At 46.4% G+C, this 26,855-nt stretch overlaps 1 protein-coding gene across 1 annotated transcript in view; it reads left to right on the top strand.

Annotated features, from left to right (window-relative positions):
* Positions 1-26,855, top strand: part of LOC126252020 (acyl-CoA-binding protein-like) — a 112,443-nt gene that overhangs the window by 70,547 nt on the left and 15,041 nt on the right. The window contains exon 3 of the mRNA XM_049952806.1: positions 19,317-19,431. Coding sequence (XP_049808763.1) covers positions 19,317-19,431 — 115 coding nt within the window. The remainder of the gene's footprint in view (positions 1-19,316; positions 19,432-26,855) is intronic.

Below are 26,855 nucleotides of genomic sequence, written 5' to 3'. Positions count from 1 at the left end.
AAGGGAACCCAAGGAATTTCGTAGAGTGAGAAAGAAGTGGCAGATGAAATATTAGCGTTGCTGCAAGATGAGTCAATGGAATGTGTGGTTTCGTATACGCTCTACTGTGTGGGCACTGTATATGGGGAGCACAATAAAGATGCATCCTTAACAAGTGAAAATAATATCGAAACAGTTGTAGAGCCACGTAGTTCATAATCCTTGTCGGACAAGGAGCCACAAATCCCGCTTACAGTTAAATGTAGTAAAGGACAATCGTTGTCAAAGGAGCGCGTTCTAAACATAATTAAGTACCTGAAAGATCAGCAGCATAATAAAAAAAGTGAACAATTTTGGACAAGTCCGCAGCAACGTGACCGTGTAGTGCATAATAAATCACACTTGTTTTTTCATAAACTGCTGTTTGCGCGTTTCAAGAATGCTCCAGTTTACTGGATGTGCGTAATAGTGATCTCCTACGTTATGCACATCAAATCGCCCGCGGCATAGATGAGTGATTTCAGGGGAAGCAGGGCATGGTTGCGTAACTTCAATGCTACATAACCGGAAGACGTACGATAACGAAATTCTAAACAAATCGTAAACCTGACGATGCACAACAAACCGCGGAATCGGCCCGAAAATTTGTAGGTGGGAAAGAAACTTCTTTCAGTAAGTAATTATTTCCGACCAATCGGGATTTGAAGAGGAAATGCACATGGAAGGAAACCTGTAAAGTAGAGGCATCAAGAGTTGTCAAGATCAACTAACATCAGTGCCTTAAGCATTCGTATACAGTACTCCAGACTTGTTAATCTGGATTGTAAATTGGCTGGAAAGTTATTGTGTTGCAAGAAGTTGGTGCTTGCCCTCCTACGATTTCTGTCTCGTGTGCGTGATCTTGCAAGATCAGTAGGAAATATTTACGTTACAGCAAGCAAGAGTGGGAAAATGGGCACAAGAAAACAGAAACTAAGGTATGAGCACAGCTTTTGGCCAGTAGCTGGTCAAAATAACTCGCTTTTGCTTAATTCCAGGTCTGCGTGTAAAACTGATCCTCCCTTACAGCAAACTATCCCTCTTGAAAAGTGACATTGCAGTTCGTGCCACCACCTGGAACGACTGGAAAAATTCAGCTTCTGGATATTTGTTTTTTTCAGTGTCTATAAAACATATTGTCACACTATAAGCGGCTGCATCTTAGAGGATAGCCAGTTTCACGATAAGCCCCGACACTGTTTCGCTTTCGGTTGCACGCCATCACATTCAATCAGTTCTCATTACAGCGTTACACCAACACTCTATATGCGTCCTTTAAGAGTGGATACCTAGTTGAACGTTGTGCACGGTTTGTAACTCCCAAAGAGTTCGCCTTCGATCTTGATGGTGCGAACCTTCGTTATCACTGCAGTGCTCCGTTTTTCATTCGGTGTTCATGGTGCAACTTAATGGTTTGTTCTGACCGTTTCTTGAATGTCGACGATGTCCATTTTGTGAAGTGTAATGAATACAACCCATAGGTTGATCTCTGCACCTCCCGGACACTAATTTTCTGTCGCCCTCCTGATTCACACGGTGAGACGTTAGCAGCTAACATTTTTCCTGTAGTAACTGTTAACACTAACTTTCAAATGACTCTTACTAAAGATTGAATTTGCGACCTCGCACTCAAAGGGTTCCTTTGTTACGCAAGTTTTTGCGTACCGAAGAACTATGGAGACCGCATACCATGGTAATTCCTTCGCCGCATTAAATCGCTACAAACTAGTGCAGTAAACTATGAAGTTCTAAAGAATATATGTTATCGTTAGAGGTTTGCGCGAGTGCAAATATCCGCGATATACCTGTGAATAGTGCCCTGTGCGGAAATCTGCATTCGCAGATGTTGCTTTTCTTAAGCAATTAAATCACTGCCGCTGCTCAGACAAGAGGTGCGGCTGGCCTGAATTTTCGTCGGCTGAAATCCGCACTCGGCTTTGATAAGAGCAAAGGGTGGACGTATTTCAGTGATCGTCATACCAAATTTAAACTCATTTTTTCAAATGATAGTGGTATAAAACGTATTTATGTAGAAAGCTGTGCGATGAGAAGAAATTTCGTATCCGATTTTTAACATTTTACGCACGGGCCTCTTAATTCGGCAAATAACATACTGTCATAATTTTACTCAAGCAGACTGTGAGCTTTTCTGTGCACAATTTCCGCTGCCTGGGATGTCAAATGGAATCGTGGCAAAAGGTGTTAAATGTTGCATACTGTGAAATATTAAATTACAGTTGGTTTATCGTGCGTATATAAATTACCACAATGCTAAATTATTAATTTAATAAAATTGCAGCCAAATAGCCATATACAGTTACTTAGCTTAACATTTTACATTTTTGCATATTCATTTATCGATTTCACTCTTCTACTGCACAGTTCTATGTGATATCGTTCACAGGCTTCGTTACACAGTTCACATACACATGTTGCGGTTGGGTCGTGATAAGTTTTGTTTTTTCAGATTAGATGACGAAAGCCGTGAATAGAAAGTCAAGTTACGACATGTCGCTGTTCGAAGTTTGGTGCTGTCCATGAGCGGTTCGTCATTGCTTCGGTGCCATAAAACTCCGGCCATATTTTTTCTCGTTTGTCCTCCATGATCTTCAGTTGCTTTCTGGAAGCCCTGGTGTGTGGCGTCATATATCGAAGTCTGATGTCTTCAATTAGGAATGTCTCTCTCGCTAGCAGGTACACTAGTCTAGATCTTGTTGTCTTTGAGAGACCTAGTGCTCTTTTTAGATAGGTCGATTTTACCTTTTCTAGTGTTTCTAGATTTTTTCTGTCAGGTGGTCCCATATAACCTCCATCCCATTATTGCTTGGGCTGTGCGTTCTCTTGTATGTTTTGTGAAGCATTTGGCTGTTGGTTGCAATGTCACTCCTAGGTATTTAAAGTCTGAGATTATTTTTTGTCCTCTGATACTGATTTCCGCATTCTTGGGTGTTTTGCCTCCTTTTCTGAAAATTACCATTTCTGTCTTCGTTATGTTTGTGTAGTTTGTGTTCACTGCACCATCTATTTTCTCAATGATTCTCTGCAGCTTCTGCATATCTGTTGATCCTACGGCTATGTCGTCAGCGTATGCATATACATACACATCTTCATTTTCTCCAATTCGGAGTACTTCTTCAGTGGCAAGAATGTACAGCAAAGGGCTCATTGGGTCACCCTGTAAGACTCCGTTCGATTGCAGAATGGGGTTCGAAAAAGAGAGGTTGTCTGATATTGTAATAAAGTTATATTCGAGGATTGACTTGACTATTCTTGCCCATACGCTATCTTCTCCCATTGTTTTCCAGTTTTCGGACTATGAGCTCTCTTTCCAATAGGTCAAAGGCTTTGGTAAAGTCTATGAACACTGTGTAGAACATTTTTCTTTTGTAGCGCATCATCGATGTTGTTTAGAAGAAGCCTGACTGCTGTAAGTGTTGATCTTCCAGATCTGAAACCCATTTGTCGTTCTGGGAGATGACTGTCCACAGAGGCTTGGATTTTTGTGTTATTATCTTTGAAAACATCTTGAATTGAGCATTTTCCAGGGCTATACCTCTGTACTTGTTTGGGTCCATTGGGTCTCCTCTACCTTTGTAGAGAACTTTTATTGTCGAGTGTCTCCATTGTGTCGGAATTCTTCAAAGTTCCAGGCATTTGTTAAACAGTTTGGTGCATATGTGTTGGAGGGCCTCTTTTGCATCTTTTATATGTTCATTATATATATTATCAGGTCCTGCTGCTTTCTTGTTCTTGTTCTTGAGTGCTTTTATTAATTCTTTCACGTCATCTTCATTTAGGGGTTCCCATGTATTGTCTTTTTCCTTAGTTTGATGTTTCTCTTTCTTTGGGGGTGTTTTGATTCCTCATTTGTTCAGTATCTTACTGAAGTGGTCTTCCCATTCCTTCAGGTCTATATTTGGTGTATGAGCCATTTTTCTTGGTCTTGCTGCTATGTATGGGTCTTTCTCTGCTTCATCCGCTTCTCTTTTTGCCTCTCTATGTATTCTTTTTTCTTCTCTTCTACTGGTTTTTTTAGATTCTTCTCTCTTCTGCGTACAGTTTGTGTTTCCTCGTCATGCTGGTTTCTTAGTCTGTGGAGGGTTCTTAGAACAGTGTTCCTTTTGCTGTAGCATTCAGCATCAAACCATCTTTTGGCCGTCCTTGTTTTGGGGATTGTTTGTATCACTGAATTTTTTAGGTCTTCTATTTGGTCTGTTGCTTTTTCAAGGTCTCCTTCCTCTATGAAAGTTTCAATTTGTGTTAATTGTTCTTGCTGATTTGTTAATTTTTCTATATCAATTTTTCTTTGTGTGATTTGGTGGGTCTTTCTTGCTGGCAGTGACGTGACGATATTTATTTTTATATTCATTGGAATGTGCTTTCGTATAGGAGTAATGGAGTCATGCCATATTGGTTGAATACTTCCTTCTGTCTCCTCTTGTTAATGCGATATCAACCATCTTCTTCTAGGGTTTCAACGACTAGTTTTGTTTTACAGTTTTGTGTCTATTCTGCAGTTGAGATCGCCTGCAATAATGGTGGGTTTGCTGTTGCATTGTTTGATGAGTGTGACTATTCCGTCAATTATTTCTACAGCATTTGTGTGCGGTTTAAAATAGGCTGCAATTATATTTGTTTGCCGCTTCTATTAGCATACTATTTTCTTGTTTTATGATTTTTTTTGGTGGGCGTCATCCAGGGTTTCAGTAGGATAGATATTCCTCCCATGGGTCGTCCTCTTCCTCCCTTCTTTGGCATTAGTTGATAATTATAGAAATCTTAATGTTGCCAGCTGTCTATCAGGAAGGTTTCTGTTAGAATTGCAAGATCCGAGTTTTGCAGGATGCCTGTTGGTGTTAGGTCGACATGTTACTCGTGTCATTGTAATAAGCATTGCGTCGTGTACTTCTAAAGATGCTTAAGGGGCTCCGGAACGCCCTATACTTGCAATGTTAAAATAACGCTTATAAATTACATCATTCCTCACAAAGTATTTGAGGTAGGAAGTTGAACTTTTTACAGATTATTTATTGGAATATGGGCTACAACTTAACACAGGGATTTTACAAAATTTTAGTTCAGTTATTAAAGATGATTTTTTTTCAATTGTAATGAAAATTCACAACATTTTCTTGCAATTTTTTATTTATATATTCAAAAATACAGTTATTTGGAAAAAGGCTGCGTTAAATTATGCAGAAGGTACTGTGTAACATTTACTGAAAGTTTGAAACAAATATGTTTGGAAGATCCTTAGAAAACATGTAATTAGTATGAGAAAATAAAAGTTTTGGGAATCGAGCGACAAAGATTGGATTAACTTTTTAGTGCATTCCAGGTCCATAGGCTGGATTATCTTCATCCTCTGCAAACTCCTCCTCCAGCTTCCTCTTGTTCCTCCTCCTGTTTACTCTTGCTTGTATTTCTAGACTCTTTACAGCCCTGTCTGCAGCCTGAAGGCGTTCCTTGTCTAAAGCAAGCATCGCTCGTACCATGTTAGAACCTATATTCATTCCCATATTTCTAAATACCTTGCTCCTTACAATGTTGCCATCATTGAAAGTCGCAACAGCATCATACACACCAAAGTGAAGTGTTTCTATTCCAACAAATACATTCTTGGGGATTCTCGACCATATAACACTATTTACACTTTCATTGGGGTTTTGAGTTTTTCCGTGAATACACTTTTTCAACAGTTCAGGTGCTGCTAAGTCTCTGAAAATAGGTTTTATCACTTCCATTATTGCATGAGGCAGACTATGCTTATGAGTGTACACTTCACCAGTTAGCAATCCTTTGTTATATTTACACCAACTGTCTTCTTCTTTGGGACACAAGCTATGTTGGGGATTTTCATCGGTTGAAGAAGTATGAAAAAAAAAGGCCAAACAGCCTTCATTATTTCGTCGACACTTTGTGTATTTTGCCTAATAGCCATTCCATAATAGTTCTGTATTTTGTCAATTACACTGTCAGTTAACCTTCCCTTCCCATCCAACCCTTTACCATCACTGAGTTTTTGTTTTTTGTACGAAGCTTTGTCGCCGAAGTCTTGTTCCCATTCGCTTCTGTACGTGTCCAATACACTCAAATTTCTGCACTACATCATCACCATAGGGCTTCAGTCCTTGAACATGTTTGAAACTTTTAGAATCACCGTCACCAAGGTAATTAACATATCGCACTTTATCACACGCCTCAGATCGCTGGAATATTCTGGCAACACCAGCCACTTCCATTCCTCCACTACTGCCACTATAGTTAGCTTTGCAATTATTTTCATGTGTACCTTTATATTTTTGTGGACATCTACAATACTTTGATATTACTGCTACATCTAAAACTTTCCCTGTATACATACTGGTGGCAGATACTACACCACGAAGAGATGTGTCCCCGTTTATGCCAGGTACCATCGAACGCTGCAGTCAAATCTGTTACGATTATTTTCCATTACTGCCTCTTCCACAGCGTTCTTCATAGATTCTATACAGACATCTTCTACTTTAGACCCTATTAATTTATTATAGGTCGTAAACTTGGTTGGGGGATTTGGAAGATTCATGATGCCACAGAAAATTGCACCTGCAGTAGCATCCTTACCAACTGAACGCAAGGAATAAACAAATCTAATGTTGTGTTCGTAGATTTTGCTACCATTTTCTTCAGTTGCAGTTACTGCAACACTGTTCCAAAAGGTGGTCATGTATGAACACTTATCACATTTCAGTTGTATTTCACTAGCAAGTCCTACGTGCTTTATTATGGAGAGTTCCAGGCCAACTTCACTACAATGAATACATCTTACACAGTTTGAAAAAATTCCTTTGAGAACCGACATATCAAATATTTCATTCACATCCGATTCGCCCATAAAACATTCATAGTTTTCACTCATTGAACCAAGCTTCTTCTGTGAAGTATTTTCTTTCCCACTTTGACTGCTATGGGCAGGTGTACTTGAGAGGTTAGGTTCACTCACTTGGTTATCGTCTTTATTGTTTACAGTAATAACACATACCTTTGGCTTTCTAACATTTCTCCTTTTCTTAAAAGCCTTCAGAGGATTTCTAATAACTTTACTTTTACTCATTATTATACTTCAACAAAACAGAGACTCAAGAAACAGAATTACGAATATTTTCGAGATAACGACAGAGTAAACATGAAACAATCGACAATCACACCAGCGATATATATTGAACCATCACAGGTTAGCCACAACACATACTTTATCTCACATCACTAAAATGTACCTGATGAACACGGACGTTAATAATAACACCATTTGACAGCAGTTTAACAGCGCCACAGTGGGTCACGCCCATGTAGAACACATTTCAAAAAAAAATTTAAAAATAGTTGTAGTCTTCGGAATTGAATAAATTATATATCTATTAAAAGGTAATAGTCTGCAGATTCAGAAAACGCAAAAAAGTAAAAATTGAACTTTTCATGATTTTGAGCCTTTCTGGAGCCCCTTAACACAAACGTTGAACAGATTCACCAGTTGTGTATTAAACATTATGTATGGCGTATGTGATTAACAAATATCAGTGATGTTCTGAAACGCAAATTCCAAAGAACAGGTTGTCCTAGAAGATCCTAATTATCACGTTGGTTGTTTCTGGAAATTGCTTAACTTGCTTTGTTACTGCAAAAGAAACAGGAATTAGATGTAAGGCAGCTCCGTGTAAGACGGAAATAATGAACATTTAAAAGTTTGCAGAACCGGGAAGAACAGGGCACCATCTTAAAGCCCCAGCAGATATTAACACATGTATATTTCTCTAGAAAACTGCAGTCGAACCTATATAGTGGTGTTCCAGCCTCTGAAATAAAAACTTTAATTTCAATGAAATGTCTTAATAGCAATTCATACTCCATTAGAAACACAGACGTCTGGTGGTGAATGACAGAGACGCCTCGAAGCATTGTTGATTGCTTGAAGAGTCAAATGTGCCGGCCCAAAGGAGCCTTGTGATCCGTTTGGCCTGCCGTAAGTACGTGATCGCGGACTTCTCGAAAGGGATACTGTACGAACTTCCCCTTCACCGATTTGATTCGCATTGCTGGTGTGTAAAGCGCCGGGCTTTCACCCTTCCCTGCACCCTACCTACGGTATTGGGTGACAATGCCTCAACAGCAGATTCAGTTTTTAAGTTCTATTTGTGAGGTGGTTTTTATGGTAGCATCTAAGGGTGGGCATCTGGCCTTATTTGAGGCCTCCACCCTCCCTCCATTTTAACTCTGTCACCCTTCCTTTGCATTTGTTTGTCTTGGAGTTCATCTTTCCTCTGTGTTTTCATCTCGCCTTGTCTTTTTGGCTGGACATTTTAGTGTGTTGCAGAGTGGCTGGCTCATCTTCTTTTATTCTTGTGATCAGACAGCCCAGGCAATCTCTCTGGTTTTAATATCTTCCTCTGCTTCTCCTTGTGAGATTTTCCCCCCTTTCTTGTTCGTTTCTTTCGTTTTCTCTTTGTTTGGTTCCCCATTCTTTTAATCCCTCTCACTTTAACTAAATTTGGATGTTACCTTGCGCCTTCTTTGTGTCAGGACTGATGACCCTGATGACCCTGCAGTTCGGTCCCTTTATACCCCAAACCAACGAATCCGCCAATGGAACATTCACGGCCTTAAGTCCCACAAAGAGGATTAACGACTGCTTTTAGCATCGCAGCCTCCCCTAGTAATCGGCCTTCAGGAAACAATATATTGTATCCTGAGGACCACTTTGACCTTTAACATTGTTCCCTGATTCGTTTTGACCTTCCCCTGAGGTCGGTATTCCATCTTATGGGGCATTACACTGCTCATAGGGATGATGTTCAGTCAACCCATCTCACTGACTACCCGTCTTCAAGCTGTTGCAGCTCACCTTTTCGTTCCTCATCTGAGGTTTACCCTTTCTGCCATTTATATCCCTCCATCATTCGATGTCCCCAGGGCGGACTTCCTTCAGCTTATTAGACAGCCACCTCACCCAGTCCTGCTACTCGATGACTTTAATGCACATCATCCCCTTTGGGGTTCTCTCTGAACCTGTCAGATGCCCTCTTGGCTGATTTTCAACAGTTCAACCTCTTCTGCCTTAAATGCTGGAGCGCCCACATTCCTTTGACTCCTCGCACACCTATTTCCATTTGGAGCAATCCCTCTGCAATGCCCAGCTTTCCCAGCACCTTGAGCGGTCTGTTCTGACACCTTCTTAAGCGACACATTTCCCATGTGATATCCATATGCTAACTCCTACCCCACCTGTGTGCACTCCCAAATGGCAGCTTACTAAGGCTGACTGGTGGCTTTAGGCCTCCCTGAGAACCGTCGAAGGCAAAGATTTCCCCCTTTCGTGATGACCAGGTGGAATCTCTCACCATGTCCCAGTCCCTTGGTGGACTGAGGCATTTGTGATGCAACAATCAGGCTAAGATGCCAAACTGCAATCGTTACAAATATATGCATGCAAAGTATCATGATGTTCTTCAGGATAGCAAACGATCTATTTATATTTCATTCACTAGATCTTTCAACAGTTCCATCCCTTCCTCTGTCATGTGGGGCAACCTCTGATGGCTCTCTGGGACCAAGATCCATTCGCTAATTTCTGGCCTGACAGTAACGGACAGACGTTGTCATCGTGGACCCTATTGCTATCTCAAACACTTGGCCGCCATTTTGCGGAAATTTCGAGCTCTTCCTACTATCACCATGGCTTCCTCCATAAAAAAAGTGGAGGCTGCCCAGGCAATACCCTTCTCTTCTCAGAATCGTTAGTGCTACAATGCCGCCTTAAATATGAGGAAGCTAGATCATGCTCTGTTGATCCTGATCCTCTGCCCCAGGGCTAGACACTGTTATCATTCAGATGTTGCAGCACCTTCCTCTTGTGGGCAAGCACTTTCTGCTTAATTTTGTACAACCGAATCTGGGCAGAGGGCACATTTCCTGAATGTTGGTGTGAAGCCACCATCATAACCATAACTAAGCCCAGTAAGGATAAACCTTCTAGCTACAGCCTCATCTCATGAGCTGTGTTTGCTAGGTGATAGAAATTATGATTGATGGCCAGCTGGTACGGTGGCTCGAGTCTCGCAATTTACTAACGACTGCACTGTGGATTTTGAGCACGGCGTTCTGCATTTCACCATCTCGTCACTTTGTCCACTGATGTCAGGAATGGTTTTCTGTGGAAATCCCAGATAGGCTAAGTTTTTCCATTTGGAGAAGGCGTAGGACACCTGCTGGAGAACGGGTATCATCTGTACTCCTTACACATAGTGTGTCTGTAGCTGCCTGCCCTGTGTCCTTCAGGAATTTTTAAGAGCTTTCAAGGTGCATGTGGGTTTTGCCTTGTCGGACACCTTTATCCAGGAAACCGGTGTGCCTCAAGGTTCTGTCCTGAGCATCGTCCTCTCTGCTATCACCACTAATCATATCATATCATGGCCTGTCTCCTACCTGGCATCTATGGCTCCCTTTTTGGTGACGATTTTGCCATCTACTGCAGTTCTCAACGGACCTGTCTCAATGGGCAGTGTCTTCAGTGCTATCTTGATCGTCTTTACTCCTGGAGCATTGACAATGGCTTCTGTTCTTCCACTGAAGAAACTGTCTGTATGAATCTCTGGTGGTGCAATTGGTTTCTCCCACCATCTTTACATCTTGGGTCTGTTGCTCTTCCATTCATTGAAATTATGAAATTCCTGGGCCTCATCCTCGATAGGAAACAATCTTGGTCCTCCCATGGGTCTTAAATGGCAGCCTGCTGTAGGCAGTCTCTGTGTCCTGTCCCCCCTGCAGGTCCGGGGTAAGAATAGGCCCAAGGTATTCCTGCCTGTCGTAAGAGGCGACTAAAAGGAGTTTCAACCGTTTCAGCCTTCCATGTGATGGTCCTCCTTGGGGTTTGACCTCCATTTCTCAAAATTCTACAGAAGTACAAGCCTTTTGGGGAAGGACGCCTTACTGGTCCTCCGTGCACTAAGACCTTGGCACTCAGCATTGTAACGGCGTTGTAACCATACCCACTGTTCATCAAATTGGGCCTAAACGCCTGATGGGTTGTATAAGCTACGCCCATAGTGCGTCCCCATCTGCACCTACGATCATAATGGACTTTCCATGGCACCCGAAATCCAGCACGGTAGCCAGCCCGTTGTGGTGGGGTCGTCATGTACCCTCTAGGTTGTAGCCCCCTGACTACACAGGGATCGTACTGCCGATACCTGAGCTGCACCCTCCCCATGTCGGCCAAGGAGTAGATACTAGTCTCCTTGGGGCACCAGGACTCCCGGCAACGGTCATCCTGCCAGGTGGCCCTTGCTGAGGCTGGGTGGCGCCCGTGGGGAGAGCCCCTGGTCGGAGTGGGTGGTATCGGGGCGGACGTTTCGCAGATGAAACGTCAACATGTATCAGGTCGCTCTGCGGCCGAGTCTTTTAAAAAGAAAGGTACTGATTCTGGTTCTCCTGCCCTTTCCCCCTTGGCCACTCCCTGGGAGGAAGGACAGGCCCGCCGGCTTGGGGCGAAGTACTTCCCCCGCTATTTGGTCTGTTCTCGGACCGATGGGGGACGTTCGCCACCTCCAAGCCCATGTTGTTTGTTCAGCACACCGAGGACATCTTCGGGGAAATCGAGGCTCTCAGTAAAATGCGTTCGGGGTCCATTCTTATAAAGACGACCTCCGCCACACAGTCGGCGGCGCTCCAGGCGTGCGACCGACTAGGGGACATCCCAGTGTCCATTGTCCCGCATCTGGCACTGAATAGGACGCAGGGGGTTATTTTTCATCGGGACCTCCTGCTGCAATCTGATGAGGAGCTCAGGGCCAACCTGGAGCGCCAAGGCGTGCATTTCGTCCGGCGAGTCCAGCGCAGCCCCAAAGACCGTCGCGTCAACACCGGGGCCTTTATCCTTGCCTTCGAGGGGACGTTCTCCCGGAGAAGGTAAAGGTGATGTGCTACCGGTGCGACGTGCGACCTTACGTCCCACCTCCTATGCGCTGCTTTCGGTGTTTGCGCTTTGGGCACATGTCGTCACAGTGTGAGGCTGAGCCCCTTTGTGGCGATTGTGGACGTCCTCTTCGTGAGGAACATACATGCACCCCACCACCTCGGTGCGTTAATTGTCCTGGCATCCACTCGCCTAGATCTTTAGACTGCCCCGCGTATCATCCCGTGACATTGACAACTTCGTTTGCCTCAGTCGTGTCCACTCCTTCCACAGTATCCTCACCCCTATCCTGTCTCCCCTCCACCTCCTCCCCCCATCCGGGGTCTATGCCTCCAGTTCCCAAATCCCTCCCTTCCAAATCCTCCTCCCCCGCACCCTCTGCCCCAGGGGCCACCCTTCCTCCTCCTCCTCCTCCTCCTCCTCCTCCTCCTCCTCCTCCTCCTCCGCCGCCGCCGCCGCCGCCGCCGCCTGAGAAGCGATCCTATTCTCAGGTGTCCATCAGGGAAACGTTCCGGACCCCGGCTTCAGAGGTCCGGCGTTCCAAAACGGACCCCGCGCGGGAGGACCTTCTTCGGGTCCAGCCCACCATCCCTGTGCCTCCTCGGACTTCCAAGAAGGCCTCAAAGAAGTAGTCTCTATCCCCCTATCCCCCTCTCCACCCCGGCGCGTTTCGTCTGACTCTCCATCCGTGAGTCGCTGCTCCCGGCCGTCCTCAGTTTCGCCGGGACGCTCTGCTGCCAGGCGCTCAGCTGGCCTCTCGTCGGCGAATGATGCTGCCCCTCCTACGCAACCCGGGAAAGCGGCCGCCGCTGGCGACGACTCGATGGAACAGGATCCACCTCCCGCCGGTTGTAGCGTTGTTCCCTCGAAACCTGGCCCTCGAGGTGACCAGCTCTTCACCTGTTTCGTTCCCCCTTTTTTCTGACTAGCGATGGCCTTGTTACATTGGAACATAAGAGGTATTCGATCTAATCGGGAGGAATTAAAACTGCTCCTCCGCCTGCACTGTCCGCTCGTCCTTGGTCTCCAGGAAACCAAGTTGCGCACAACTGACAGTATTGCTTTTACCCACTATACCTCGGAGCGGTCTGACCTCACCCCTGCGGACGGTACTCCAGCTCATGGGGGGGGTCATGTTGCTCGTTCGGGACGATGTCTATTACCATCCCATCCCATTGACCACCCCACCGCAAGCAATAGCTGTCCATATTACTCTTTCTGCCTTTACTTTTTCAGTTTGTACCATCTACACTCCATCGTCATCTGCTGTTAGTTGGGCTGACATGATGCACCTGATCGTTCAGCTTCCCCCGCCATTTTTATTGTTTGGCGACTTCAATGCCCATCATCCCCTTTGGGGCTCTCCTGCATCCTGTCAAAGAGGCTCCCTCTTGGTGGATGTCTTCAACAATCTCAATCTTGTCTGCCTCAATACTGGCGCCCCGACTTTCCTCTCGGACTCTACTCATACCTACTCCCACTTGGACCTTTCGATCTGTTCTACCACTCTTGCCCGTCGGTTCGAGTGGTATGTCCTTTCTGACACCTATTCGAGCGACCACTTCCCCTGTGTCGTTCGTCTCCTGCACCACACATCCCCACGTCCTTAGAGCTGGAACATACCGAAAGCTGACCTGGGGACTTTACTCCTCCCTGGCGACCTTTCCGGACCACGATTTTCACAGTTGTGACAGTCAGGTCGAATACCTCACGCCTGTTATCATCAATGCTGCCGAACGTTCCATTCCTCGTACTACCTCTTCTTCACGTCGCGTTTCCGTCCCCTAGTGGAATGAGGCTTGTAGAGACGCTATCCGTGCTCAACGACGTGCTTTACGCACCTTTCGCCGCCATCCTACGTTGGCGAATTGTATTGGATACAAACGACTCAGAGCGCAATGCCATAGAGTCATCAAAGACAGCAAAAAAGCTTGTTGGGCCTCTTCCACCAGCTCCTTTAACAGTTTTACTCCCTCTTCTGTCGTTTGGGGTGGCCTGCGCCGGCTGTCGGGCATTAAGGCCCACTCCTCGGTACCTGGCCTGACCTCAGGTAATGAGGTCCTCGTTGATCCCGTGGCTGTCTCCAACGCCTTCGGCCGCTTTTTCGCGGAGGTTTCAAGCTCCGCCCATTACCACCCTGCCTTCCTTCCCAGGAAAGAGGCAGAAGAGGCTCGGCGACCTTCCTTCCACTCGCTGAATCTGGAAACTTATAATGCCCCCTTTACTATGCGGGAACTCAAACGTGCGCTTGCACTGTCCCGGTCCTCTGCTCCGGGACCAGATGCCGTTCACGTAGAGATGCTGGCACACCTTTCTCCGGCAGGCAAAAGCTTCCTTCTTCGTACCTACAATCGTGTCTGGACCGAAGGTCAGGTCCCCATGCGTTGGCATGACGCCGTCGTTGTTCCTATACCCAAACCTGGGAAGGATAGACACCTTCCTTCTAGTTACCGCCCCATTTCTCTTACAAGCTGTGTCTGTAAGGTGACGGACCGCATGGTTAACGCTAGGTTAGTCTGGATTCTTGAATATCGACGGCTACTTACCAATGTTCAATGCGGCTTTCGTCGCCGCCGCTCCGCCGTTGACCACCTTGTGACCTTGTCGACATTCATCATGAACAACTTTTTGCGAAAGCGCCAAACGGTAGCCGTGTTCTTCGATTTGGAGAAGGCTTATGATACCTGTTGGAGAGGAGTTATCCTCGGCACTATGCACAGGTGGGTCAACGCGGTCGTCTGCCCCTTTTTATTGATTCCTTTTTAACAGATCGAAAGTTTAGGGTATGTGTGGGTTCCGTATTGTCCGACGTCTTCCTCCAGGAGAACGGAGTGCCTCAGGGCTCCGTCTTGAGCGTAGCCCTTTTTGCCATCGCGATCAATCCAATTATGGATTGCATTCCACCTAATGTCTCAGGCTCTCTTTGTCAATAACTTTGCGATCTACTGCAGTGCCCAGAGAACATGCCTCCTGGAGCGCTGCCTTCAGCGTTGTCTAGACAGCCTATACTCAGGAGTGTGGCAAATGGCTTCCGGTTCTCTGAAAAGACGGTTTGCATCAACTTTAGGCGATATAAAGCGTTCCTTCCGCCATCCTTACATCTCTGTCCCATTGTTCTCCCATTCGTAGAAACAACTAAGTTTCTAGGGCTCACACTGGACAGGAAACTTTGTTGGTCTCCGCACGTCTCTTATTTGGCGGCCCGTTGTACACGTTTCCTTAATATCCTCAGAGTTCTTAGTGGTTCATCTTGGGGAGTGGATCGCACTGTCCTGCTTCGCTTGTATCAGTCCATAGTCCGATCGGAGCTGGATTATGGGAGCTTCGTCTACTCGTCTGCTCGGCCATCCCTCTTACGCCGTCTCAACTCCATCCACCATCGGGGGTTACGTCTTACGACCGGTGCCTTCTACACTAGTCCCGTCGAGAGTCTTCATGCTGAAGCTGTCGAATTACCATTGACCTACCGGCACGACGTACTGCTGTGTCGGTATGCCTGCCGGCTGTTGTCAATGCCTGACCACCCCTCTTATCAGTCCTTCCACGATTCTCTCGACCGTCAGTACGGGTTGTATGTGTCTGCCCTGCTGCCCCCTGGAGTCCGCTTCCGTCGCCTGCTTCGACAATTGGATTTTGCCCTCCCTACCACCTTCAGAGAGGGTGAGAGCCCGACACCACCTTGGCTCCAGGCTGTGGTTCGTATTTATCTCGACCTCAGTTCGCTCCCGAAGGAGGGTACTCCGGCTGCAGTGTATTGCTCACGGTTTGTCGAACTTCGTGCGCGACTTGCCAGTCACACCTGTATTTACACTGATGGGTCCAAAACTGACGATGGTGTCGGCTGTGCCTTTGTCGTCGGGGCCGTCACCTTTATATACCGGCTCCTCGACCAATGTTCCAGCTTTATGGCCGAGCTTTTTGCTCTACATCAGGCCGTTCAGTATGCCTGCCGCCACCGCCATTCATTGTATGTACTCTGCTCTGATTCACTGAGTGCTCTTCAGAGCCTTGGAGCTCCATATCCGGTCCATCCCTTGGTGCAACGGATCCAGCAGACCCTCCATTCTTTTGCTGCAAATGGCTCTCCTGTCAGCTTTCTGTGGGTTCCCGGCCATGTAGGAGTGCCTGGGAATGAGGCTGCTGATGCTGCAGCCAAGGCTGCAGTCCTCCTGCCTCGGCCAGCCTCCCATTGTCCCGTCATCTGACATTAGTGGGGTTGTTTGTAAGAGGCTTGTGCCGTCGTGGTGGGATACTTGGTCATCACTTCAAGGAAACAAGCTCCGGGCAGTAAAACCGTTCCCAACTGCTTGGACAACCTCCTCCCGACCATCTCGGTGAGAAGAGGTCCTTCGGACCAGGTTGCGGATTGGGCATTGCCGGTTTAGCCACCGCTACCTGCTCTCCGGTGACCCAGCCCCGCAGTGCCCTTGTGGTCATGCATTAACAGTGCGCCATGTTTTATTGTCGTGTCCCCGCTTTAGTCAATCTCGTGTTGTCCTGTCCCTGCCATCTACTTTACCTGATATTTTAGCTGATGACACTCGAGCAGCTGCTCGTGTTCTTCGTTTTATAACTTTGACTGGCTTGTCCAAAGACATCTAACTCTTTTACTTATTTTATCTGCATCTTTGTAAGGACTTTCTGGTGTCCCCCCCCCCCCTTCCCCTTGAGTTTTACTAGATTCTATGTGCTCTAACAATTGTGACTGGGCGCTAATGACCTTAGTAGTTGAGCGCCCTTAAACCCCAACAAAAAAAAATCTGTGTCCTGTGGGTCCTCAATGTTTCTTCCTGGGGTCCAGATCGAACCAGCCTCCTCTGTTTGTACCAGTCCCTTGTCCATTCGAAACTTGACTGTGGGTGCTTGAAGCATCTACATTTCAATCCCTTTTATGCAGTCTCAACACTATCCACAATTGTGGCATCCATTTGCCCACCAGTGCCTTTTACACTAGCCCAGTTGAGTGTGTGTAAGCTGAAGGTGATGAACTACCACTGTCCTATCACTGTGACTTTCTCCTCAGCAGGTATGCATGTCATTTGTGTGCCATGCGTGGCCACCTGTCCTATGCTGCCTCCTTCGATGACTCCTTTCATTGCCAGTATGGGGGATGTGTCCCTCTTCTGTTATATCCTGGCATAAGCTTCTGGCACATTCTCCAGTGGCTTAACTTCACACTACCTTCTACTTTCCCAGTGGGCTTCGTGAAGCAGCCCATGTTAACTTTGGCCTTCATTCACTTCCTAAGGACACCATTCCAGCCTCACACTGTTGCCTTCAGTTTATAGACCTTTGCATGAAACTTCGTGATAGTACGTTCATGTGTACCGAAGGCTCTGACTGACCGCGGTATAGTGTGCCTTAATCGTTGGTGACCACTTCTTTCGATACCGGCTGCTGCCACACTGCTCAGTATTTACAGCCGAGCTCTTCACCCTGTATCAGACCACAGAGTGCATCTGGCGACACAGACTTCCCAATTGTGTCCTCTGCTCAGACTCTCTCGGTGCCCTTCAAAGTCTGTGGCTTTACACCACCCATCCCCTTGTGCAACTGCTCCAGGGAAACTGTCACTTGCTCACTCTTGGTGGATCCACTGTGCTGTTTATGTGGGTTCCTTGTCATGTCGGTCTGCCAGGAAACAAGGCTGCCAATGCCACTACCAAAGCTGCAGTCCTCGTACCTCAGCCCACTGGCTCCTACAATCCCTCCAATGATCTGGGTTTCCGTTTGTCAGGAGGTGGTGTCCCTTTGGTATTGCCATTGGTCCTCCCTTTATGGGAATAAGCACAGGTTTAAGCCTTTCCCAGTGGCTTGGGTGACCTCTCGGTGCTCCCACTGGGAGGAGGTCATTTTAACTAGGTTTCATATTGGGCATTGCCTTTTTAGCCATCGTCATTTGCCTAGTGGTGCTACGCGACCACTTTATACATGTTGTGCCAAAGTTTTAACTGTGTGCCATTTCCAGCCAGAATGCCCATCTTTAACCATTTATGTTCCCACTTGGGTTTGCCATCAGTTATCAGCCATTCTAGCAAATGTGCGGGCTGTCGACCACGTTTCACTTTTTTATCCATCAAAGCAATATGATGAAGACCATTTAACTTTTAGTTTTGGATCTCCTTCTGTATGGCGTCTTCTGTAGCCCTTCCTCCACGTCCCTCTTTCTAGCTGTCTTCTCTTATGTCAGTTGGGATTGAGGTACAGTTGTTTAACCCCTGAAATTGTGTTCTGTGGTTTTCAGTTGGGTGCATATGACCCCAGTTGTTTTTGCACCCTAAAACAAAATAATAAATATGGTTGAAGAGATTTTGTTTGTACAGATGTGAATGAGGATTGATTCTCGGTATAAGTAGCAGGAGAAATTGCCATTGAGGTTTAAAGTACAGTTGTAAATGCTTCAATGAACTTGGACCACTTCAAAAATTTCTACAAGCACTACTATTGTTGCATGTGATGTCATATATTTGTGGTTTTGATATATAACTTCTGACGTTTTATTTCTGACAGGAAGTAACTAGAACTCACTGCATTTGAACACACATCCATTCTTCACCAAACTGGACTGCATAATATAACCATAGCTACCTCAGTTTCAAAAGAGAACAATCTATACAATAACAAGAGCTAGCAGCAGGCTTTGACATACATAAGGAATGGCAAGTCTGATTCAGTACAAAGAGGGGACATTGTTATTGGTGCAAAATACTGTTCACTTTTTTCAGAGCAATACTGCATAACAACTATCAAAGAATTCATAAAACAAATATAAAATTGTGATGATAATAAGTCTGGTTTCAAAAGTTTCACACATAACAAGCTGGACTGTAGTAAAGTCTAACTGGAAATGCTATAAATGTTTGCAGCCGGTTGTTCCATTAATTCAAAACAATATAGTGTTTATAATTTTTGGGGCACAGTTAAGTTGGAAATTTCATATTTACGTGCAATATTTTCACAACTCATCTAGTCATTTAGATGGTCACACAGATTTCTGCAAATAAAAATTGTCGCCACATTGCACAGAAAAGTATATCCTCCATTCATAATTATGGGAAACCATCATATTAAATTAACTTTAATTATTTAAATATATTTTCACTAGATATGTAAAGGTTTTTTAAACTACCACTACCAGTCACAAAGTAACTTTGTAACAAAGTAAAACCTTCATGTATTTCTTGAGACAGTGAAGGTTGAAAAATAGTCAAAATGGCTTCAAATTCTTTTCACTAGGCTGACAATATTACAATACATGTCTGTGTAGATGTATCTGTTCAATAGTTTATAATTTATTCATTGGAGAAATAAATCTGAGTTTAAGACAAAAAATATATAATTGTTTCAGAGATTCAACAAAGCAGCTGAAGATGTCAAGAAGCTGAAGTCCACTCCCACAGATGCAGAGCTCCTAGAGATTTATGCACTCTTTAAACAAGGTTCTGTTGGAGATGTTAACACAGGTGAGATAAATTTCATGTTACAAAATGCATTTGCTTGAAAAATAACTTTCTGTGTCTTGACAGTCCAGCAACAAGTCACTGGAATTATGTGCTTATGTCATTGATTTATACTTAAACTACTGCAGTTACACAGGGTAGTAATGATTAAAACCCTCAATCAGTTAACACTCAAACCAGTGCTTGAATTTCCAGAACCTTTCTTGTGTGTTTGTGGCACATGAAAGTATGGCAGTCAAAGTAAATGAAAAGTGGTTACACAATGGCTTCATTCACAAAACTATTGCCATTATTTTCTTTTATAGCATGTAATATTAACTAAAGGCACCTAATTACTGATTTTGAGTCTTGGATTAATGTCTAAATTGGTTTTTCAGTGTTTAGAAAGTAATAAAATGTTACTAGAACCAAATATATATAACAGAGTAAAAGATACTATGTGGATGGCAGTTTCTTATGAATTCACTGGATGGAAACTGACACTCTGTATACAGTGTTATCCCTTCCTAAAAACATACCTATGGATGTTAAAAAATAATTTTTGTGAAGTAGTTGCTCTTAAATTTGGACTGAAGTGCAAAGGCTTTATCATTTAATAGCAATGAAATAATTGCAAAAGATACATCCTGTCAAAATTTGAGGACTAACCAGTAATTGTGTTATCAAACTAACACAGAGTCCTCTGCAGTTAAACAGCAAAACGTATTTTTCACAGTTTCTACAGTGCAATACACAACAGGCTGGTTGAATGTACCTGGAGTGCTCAAAGCAGCTTTGTAGAATACAGAGTTTGCTGCTTGATGTACCACTTTCAGACTTAAACTATGTGATCAAAAGTATCCGGACATATGGCTGAAAAAGACTTTAAAGTTCGTGGCACCCTACTACATTGGTAACGCTGAAATTCAATATGGTGGTGTCCCACCTTTCCCTTTCCCCTTATACTTGATATAAGCTTCCACTCTCGCAGGCACCCCTCCAGGGGCTCGTCACTCTTTGGCAGGTTTGTGCTTGGCTACCATGGGGCTCCAGCCTTCACAGCGTTTCTTCCCTTCTGTGTTGCATGTCTGTCCTCTAGCTATACTTTTTCCCCCTCCCTTGGGGGGGGGGGGGGGCAATGTCTAAGATGTTGTTGGAAATATTCTGCATTGTCTGTCACTGATGCAAGAACAGTCTCACATTTGTTTTTCCCTCCGTGGTCCTGGCCACTTGCCTGATGCATAACATACGTCTAGGTAACACACAATTCCTATCCCTGTGTTGACAGAGTGCACATACCCCTGGTACAGGTCAGGCCCAGGGAGGGGGTGATTGCCTGAGCTGCAACCTTCCAAATTGCCGATTCATCCCTCTGTCAGGGTTCGGGAGGTGTGAAGTCACCTAAGACATATGAACCTTTGTGAAGGAACACCCCCCCCCCTCCCCTCCAGTTGGAAGGGGCATGCCATTGGAGACACTGGCATCATCGAGGATTTTCTCGCAGTGAATTATCTTCACAATCAGTCTACCAAATGTAAAGGTAATTAGGCTAGCGATTGAAGCCCCCTTCCCACTGCACCATGGTTCCTTGTGGTCTCACATCCTGAAGACATCAGTGCTTTGCGACAGTAGATCTGTTCATTATTCAGAAAGGTGTTCATGCAGTTGCTGCCCCTGCAAAATCCTGCTCTTGTTTATGGAATGGTACTTCGCTTTTGGAAAATATGTCTGATTCTCAGGCATAGAACTTTGATTTCTTCCTGTGATGTAATTTACACCAAGCTGCTAGACGGTCTAATGGAGGCCGAAATCCAATCTTACTTCTCTGAACAGGGGTCATTGCTGTCTATCGAATAATGAAAAAGGTAGATTCCTCCTTAGTGCCCACCTGCACTTTTTTCCTCACATTTCATAGAGTGGTGCTGCTGTCAAAGATCAAAGCAGGCTATGAAATTATCACAGTCAGACTGTGATGCGCTGCTACCAGTATCGTCATTTCAACCACACTGTAATGTCTTTCTGACAGCCAGCCAAATGTGTAACCTGTGGTACAGATGCACACAAGGGAGACTGTCTGCCTCCTCCTCCCCACTGTATCAACTTCAATGGTGGCCATGTCACCACCTTGCAGGATTGTCCCATGTATCGTGATGAGTGGGCTGTCAAAGAGATTGGGATAAAGGAAAAAGTAGCTTGCAAATAACTGGCTAGTCACAAACCCAGTGTCCTCCCGTTTGGCGCCTATAGTTCTTGTTACCCCCTTGTTCCATGAAGGACATGTCCACAGACATGCAACCTCTGGCTATGTGACACTGTCAAACTCTCACCTCAAGGGGCGAAGCCACCAGCTACACAACCAGTAGCCAGGAAAGGACAGTAGTAGTACCCTCATGAAGACCTTCTACATCCCGCCAGTCAATGGACACCCGAGTCTTCCTCTAAGTGTAAAGGCTGGAAGAAGTCCACCAGAGGCAAACAGTCTTCACCTTCGCCAACTCGAAGATCCTGTTAGATGGTGTCGCCACGTGGTACCTTAGCCCGGCCAGCATTTGTCATGCCTGTGTACACCACCAACCCTTTTTCAACGTTGGACTTCACAGACTGACCATATAAGCAAGCTGATGCTTCTGTTGACCCCATGGAGCAGGATACTTCTGCTTCCGTGCCCTGTAGTAGCATCTAGACACTGGCTGTCGTTCAGCCATTGCTGAGTTGACATCCCTACATCTCTTCTTCCTCATGACTGCCCTCCAATGGAATGTTTGTGGCCTTTGGTCCCACAAAGAGGATTTACGGCTGCTTTTAGCATCACTGTGTCCCCCTGTACTCTGAATTCAGGAAACAAAATTGGACCCTCATGACCACTTTGAACTTTCACATTACTTACCGATTTGTTTTGACCCCTGATATCGGCATTGCATCTTGTGGGGGGTAATGCTGCTCATACAGGATGACATTGTCAACCTATCTCCCTGACTACCTGTCTTCAAGTTGTTGCAGTTCACTTTTCCTTCCCCACCTCACCATTTGTGCCTCTGTCATTCATTGTCACAAGGGCAGACTTCCTTCAGCTTATTGGGCAGATACCTCCCCAATTCCCCCCAGGGGGTCCACAACTCTTTTGTGGATATGTGCGTAGCGAACACGGGACCCCGAGCTAATGTGGCCCTCCTTCCTTTCCGGGCTGCATACCTTCCTTTTCCGCATCCTTCCCCATCCCCCATCTTCGCCCCCCCCTCACCTCTGGCTCTTTCCTTCCTTTTCTCCCCCTCTGGGGGAATGGTTTGTGCCTACGTCCGGAGACGGACGCTTGTAAATGTACCACATTCTTCGCCTTCCTTACTTGTAAGTCTTCATCCTTCCTTTGTCCTTCTCTTTTCCTTACCTCTTCTCTCTCCCCTTTTCTCCGCTGCGGCGTTTGAGACCTCTTCTTTCCTTTCCCTTTCTCTTTCTTCCTCCCTGTGCGTGTCTGAAGGCCGACCCACGCACTTCCATGCGTAGCCGGTGACGGGGTAACGCGTAATTCCCCGCCCCGGGTAGACAGGTAGGACACGTACGTACCCCCTGGTAACGGCCAGGCCCAGGGAGGGGTGATTACCCGAGCTGATACCTTCCGAAAGTGCCGATTGGTCCCTCTGTCCGTTTGTCGGGAGGTGTGACCTGAGGTGTGAACAATCACCTAAGGCGGGAGTGCCCTCAGAGAGGGCCCCCACAAGGGAGGAGCGCGCCATCGGAGACGCCGGTAATCATGGGGGATTCTTCCGCAATGGTTTCCTCACCTTCCACTATGTCTGCTCACAAACGTAAGTTCACTGAGTCTCAACCACAGTCAGTTCTTCCATCGTTGCCACAGTTCCTTGTTGTTTCTCGGTCTGATGAAGGTCACGACTTCTCCACGGTCAACCCTTTCATTATTCAGAAAGGTGTCGACGCAATTGCAGGTCCTGTAAAGTCTTGTTCCAGATTACGGAATGGCACCCTGTTGCTAGAAACACACAGTGCCCTCCAGGCACAAAAATTGCTGCGTACCTCACTACTACACACTTTCCCTGTCCGGGTGGAACCGCACCGTACCTTAAATTCCTCGCGTGGAGTCGTTTATACACGCTCCCTCGATGGACTGTCTGACGAAGAAATTCAGCACTACCTGTCAGACCAGGGCGTAACGGCTGTTCATAGGGTTATGAAAAGGGTTGACACGAACATCATTCCAACCCGCACTGTGTTTTTGACATTTGACAAAGTGCAACTCCCATCGAAAATCAAAGCCGGCTATGAGAGAATTTCCGTTCGTCCTTACGTCCCAAACCCTACGCGTTGCTATCGGTGCCAGCGCTTCAATCACACCAGCCAGTCCTGTTCTAATCCGGCCAAATGTGTTACGTGTGGCAGGGATGCCCATGAGGGTGCTTGTCCACCTCCATCCCCTCGCTGTATCAACTGTATGGGTGACCACGCTGCATCCTCTAGAGATTGCCAAGTTTTTAAGGACGAAAAGCTCATCCAGGAAATAAGAGTGAAGGAAAAGGTGTCGACCTTTGCTGCTCGAAAATTATTCGCCAGTCGACAGCCCACCGTGCCTCAGACAGGCAAATACAGCACTGTCCTTGCTACTCCTCGGCCAACAAAGGAGGCGGCCACGCAAACTTGCGACCTCACCTTTAGTGCCACGGTCGTCAGATCGGCCAGCGCAAAGATCGCCCGTTCAACTTCACCACTTTCGCCTGCCCACTCTATGGCTCACCCTTCATCGGGTTCTACTAAATCTCGAGCCCAAAAGTCCGACACCAAGTCTTCGAAGAAAGAGCATACTCGTGAAGAGTTTTTACGTACGGCAACTTCACCACCTCCTTCCTCTAAACCTCATACTTCCAAGAAGGCTACAAAGAAACCCAGTTCCTCTCCTTCTCCGCCAAGGCGTGTCCCATCCACAGCGCCACCTGGCGGAAATCGCCCTCGGCCGTCTTCTGTGTCGCCGAGGCGCACTGCTGGTTGCCGGTCAACCGGCCGATCGCTGGTGGCAGGAGCTGCTCCTGACCAGCCTATGGATCAGGATCTTCTGCCTTCGGCTGAATGCCATTCCATGCTGTCGGTCGCAAGCTCTGAGCAGTCGTTGAGTTGACAGCACCCTTGGTCACATTCCTCCATTTTCTGTTCACCCTATGTCCATTATCCACTGGAATATCCGCGGCATTCGAGCCAATCGGGATGAATTGTCGATCCTCTTACGATCCTACTCGCCGGTCATCTTCTGTCTTCAGGAAACAAAGCTGCGTCCTAATGACCGCTTTGTTCTCCCTCATTTTCAGTCCGTCCGATATGACCTCCCCTCTGTGGAAGGCACTCCAGCACATGGAGGACTCATGATTCTTCTCCATGATACTCTCCATTATCATCAAATCCCCTTAGACAGTTCCTTCCAAGCTGTCGCCGTCCGTCTTTCCCTTTCTGGATACACGTTCTCTCTTTGTACTGTATACATTCCATCGTCCACACCAATGGCACGAGCTGATCTCCTTCATCTTCTTGGTCAGCTTCCACCCCCCTATTTGCTGGTTGGGGACTTCAATGCCCACCACCCGCTTTGGGGATCTCCACATCCTTGTCCACGTGGCTCCCTATTGCTAGACGTCTTCCACCAAGCGGATCTAGTTTGCCTCAACACTGGGGTCCCCACGTTTTTGTCTGCCTCCACGACAAATTTCTCTCATTTGGACCTTGCGATCGGTACTGTTCCGCTAGCTCGGCGCTTCGAATGGTTCGCCCTTGATGATACACACTCGAGTGACCACTTTCCATGTGTCCTTAGGCTGCAGCCTCAACTGCCATATATGCGCCCGCGACGCTGGAAGTTTGCCCAAGCCGATTGGACACTTTTTTCGTCTCTAGCGACATTCGATGACCGTCGCTTTCCCAGCGTCGACGATGAGGTCACACATATTACCGACGTTATTCTTACCGCTGCGGAACGTTCAATACCACGCACCTCCGAATTGCCCCGGCGCCCCCCAGTTCCTTGGTGGAACGAGGCATGCCGTGACGCAATCCGTGAGCGGCGACGTGCTCTTCGCATTTTCCGTCACCATCCTACTTTGGCAAACTGTATCTGCTATAAGCAACTCCGTGCGCGATGCCGTCGCGTCATCCGCGATAGCAAGAAGGCAAGCTGGCAATTCTTTATTAGCTCCTTTAACACCTTCACTCCCTCCTCGGAAGTTTGGAGTCGGCTTCGACGGTTCTCAGGCGCGCCTAGTTTCTCCCCGGTCTCTGGGCTCACTGTCGCGCATGATACCTTAGTGGACCCTGTCGCAATTTCTAACTCATTGGGTCAGCACTTTGCTGAGATTTCGAGCTCTTCAAATTACCCGCCAGCGTTTCTCCCGAAGAAACGTGCAGCGGAAGTGCGACCTCTTGCTTTCTCCTCTCAAAATCGCGAAAGCTACAATACTGTTTTCTCCATGCGGGAACTCCAACATGCCCTCTCTTCTTCTCGCTCCTCCGCCCCTGGATCGGATGGTATCCATGTCCAAATGTTGCTGCATTTATCAACCCATAGTCTGCGTTACCTCCTTCGCCTTTATAATCGAATTTGGCCCGACAGTACCTTTCCCAGACGATGGCGGGAAGCTATCGTCGTTCCCATTCCGAAACCTGGAAAGGACAAACATCTCCCCTCTAGCTATCGTCCCATTTCTCTCACGAGTAGTGTCTGTAAGATTTTGGAGCGTATGGTGAATTACCGTTTAGCTTGGTGGCTGGAATCCCGCAGTCTTTTAACACCTGCCCAATGCGGATTCCGAAAGCATCGCTCTGCAGTTGACCATCTTGTTGCTCTCTCCACTTATATCATGAACAATTTTCTCCGGAAACGCCAAACGGTAGCAATATTTTTTGATCTGGAGAGAGCATACGATACCTGTTGGAGGACAGGCATCCTCCGCACACTGTTCTCTTGGGGCTTTCGAGGCCGGCTGCCCCTTTTTCTTCGCGAATTTATGGCAGAGCGAACATTTAGGGTGCGGGTGAACACTACTCTCTCCCGTACTTTCTCTCAAGAAAACGGGGTACCCCAGGGCTCCATGCTGAGTGTTGTACTGTTTGCCATCGCTATAAATCCAATTATGGATTGTCTCCTTCCTGACGTCTCGGGCTCCCTCTTTGTGGACGATTTTGCGATCTACTACAGCTCTCAACGGACCAGCCTTGTTGAACGACGTCTTCAAGGATGTCTCGATCGCCTCCACTCTTGGAGCCTCGAAACCGGCTTCCGTTTTTCTCCCAGTAAGACCGTTTGTATTAATTTTTGGCGACGTAAGGAGTTTCTTCTGCCCTCCTTCCATCTAGGTCCTGTCAACCTTCCGTTTTCAGACGTCACTAAATTCTTGGGTCTTATGTTTGACAGAAAACTGTGCTGGTCCTCCCACGTTTCCTATCTTTCGGCTCGCTGT

Source organism: Schistocerca nitens, chromosome 4, assembly GCF_023898315.1.
Source record: "Schistocerca nitens isolate TAMUIC-IGC-003100 chromosome 4, iqSchNite1.1, whole genome shotgun sequence".
Taxonomy (NCBI): Eukaryota; Metazoa; Arthropoda; class Insecta; order Orthoptera; family Acrididae; genus Schistocerca; species Schistocerca nitens.
The sequence above is the reverse complement of the archived record's forward strand: the minus strand, read 5'-3'. Positions and strand labels throughout refer to the sequence as shown.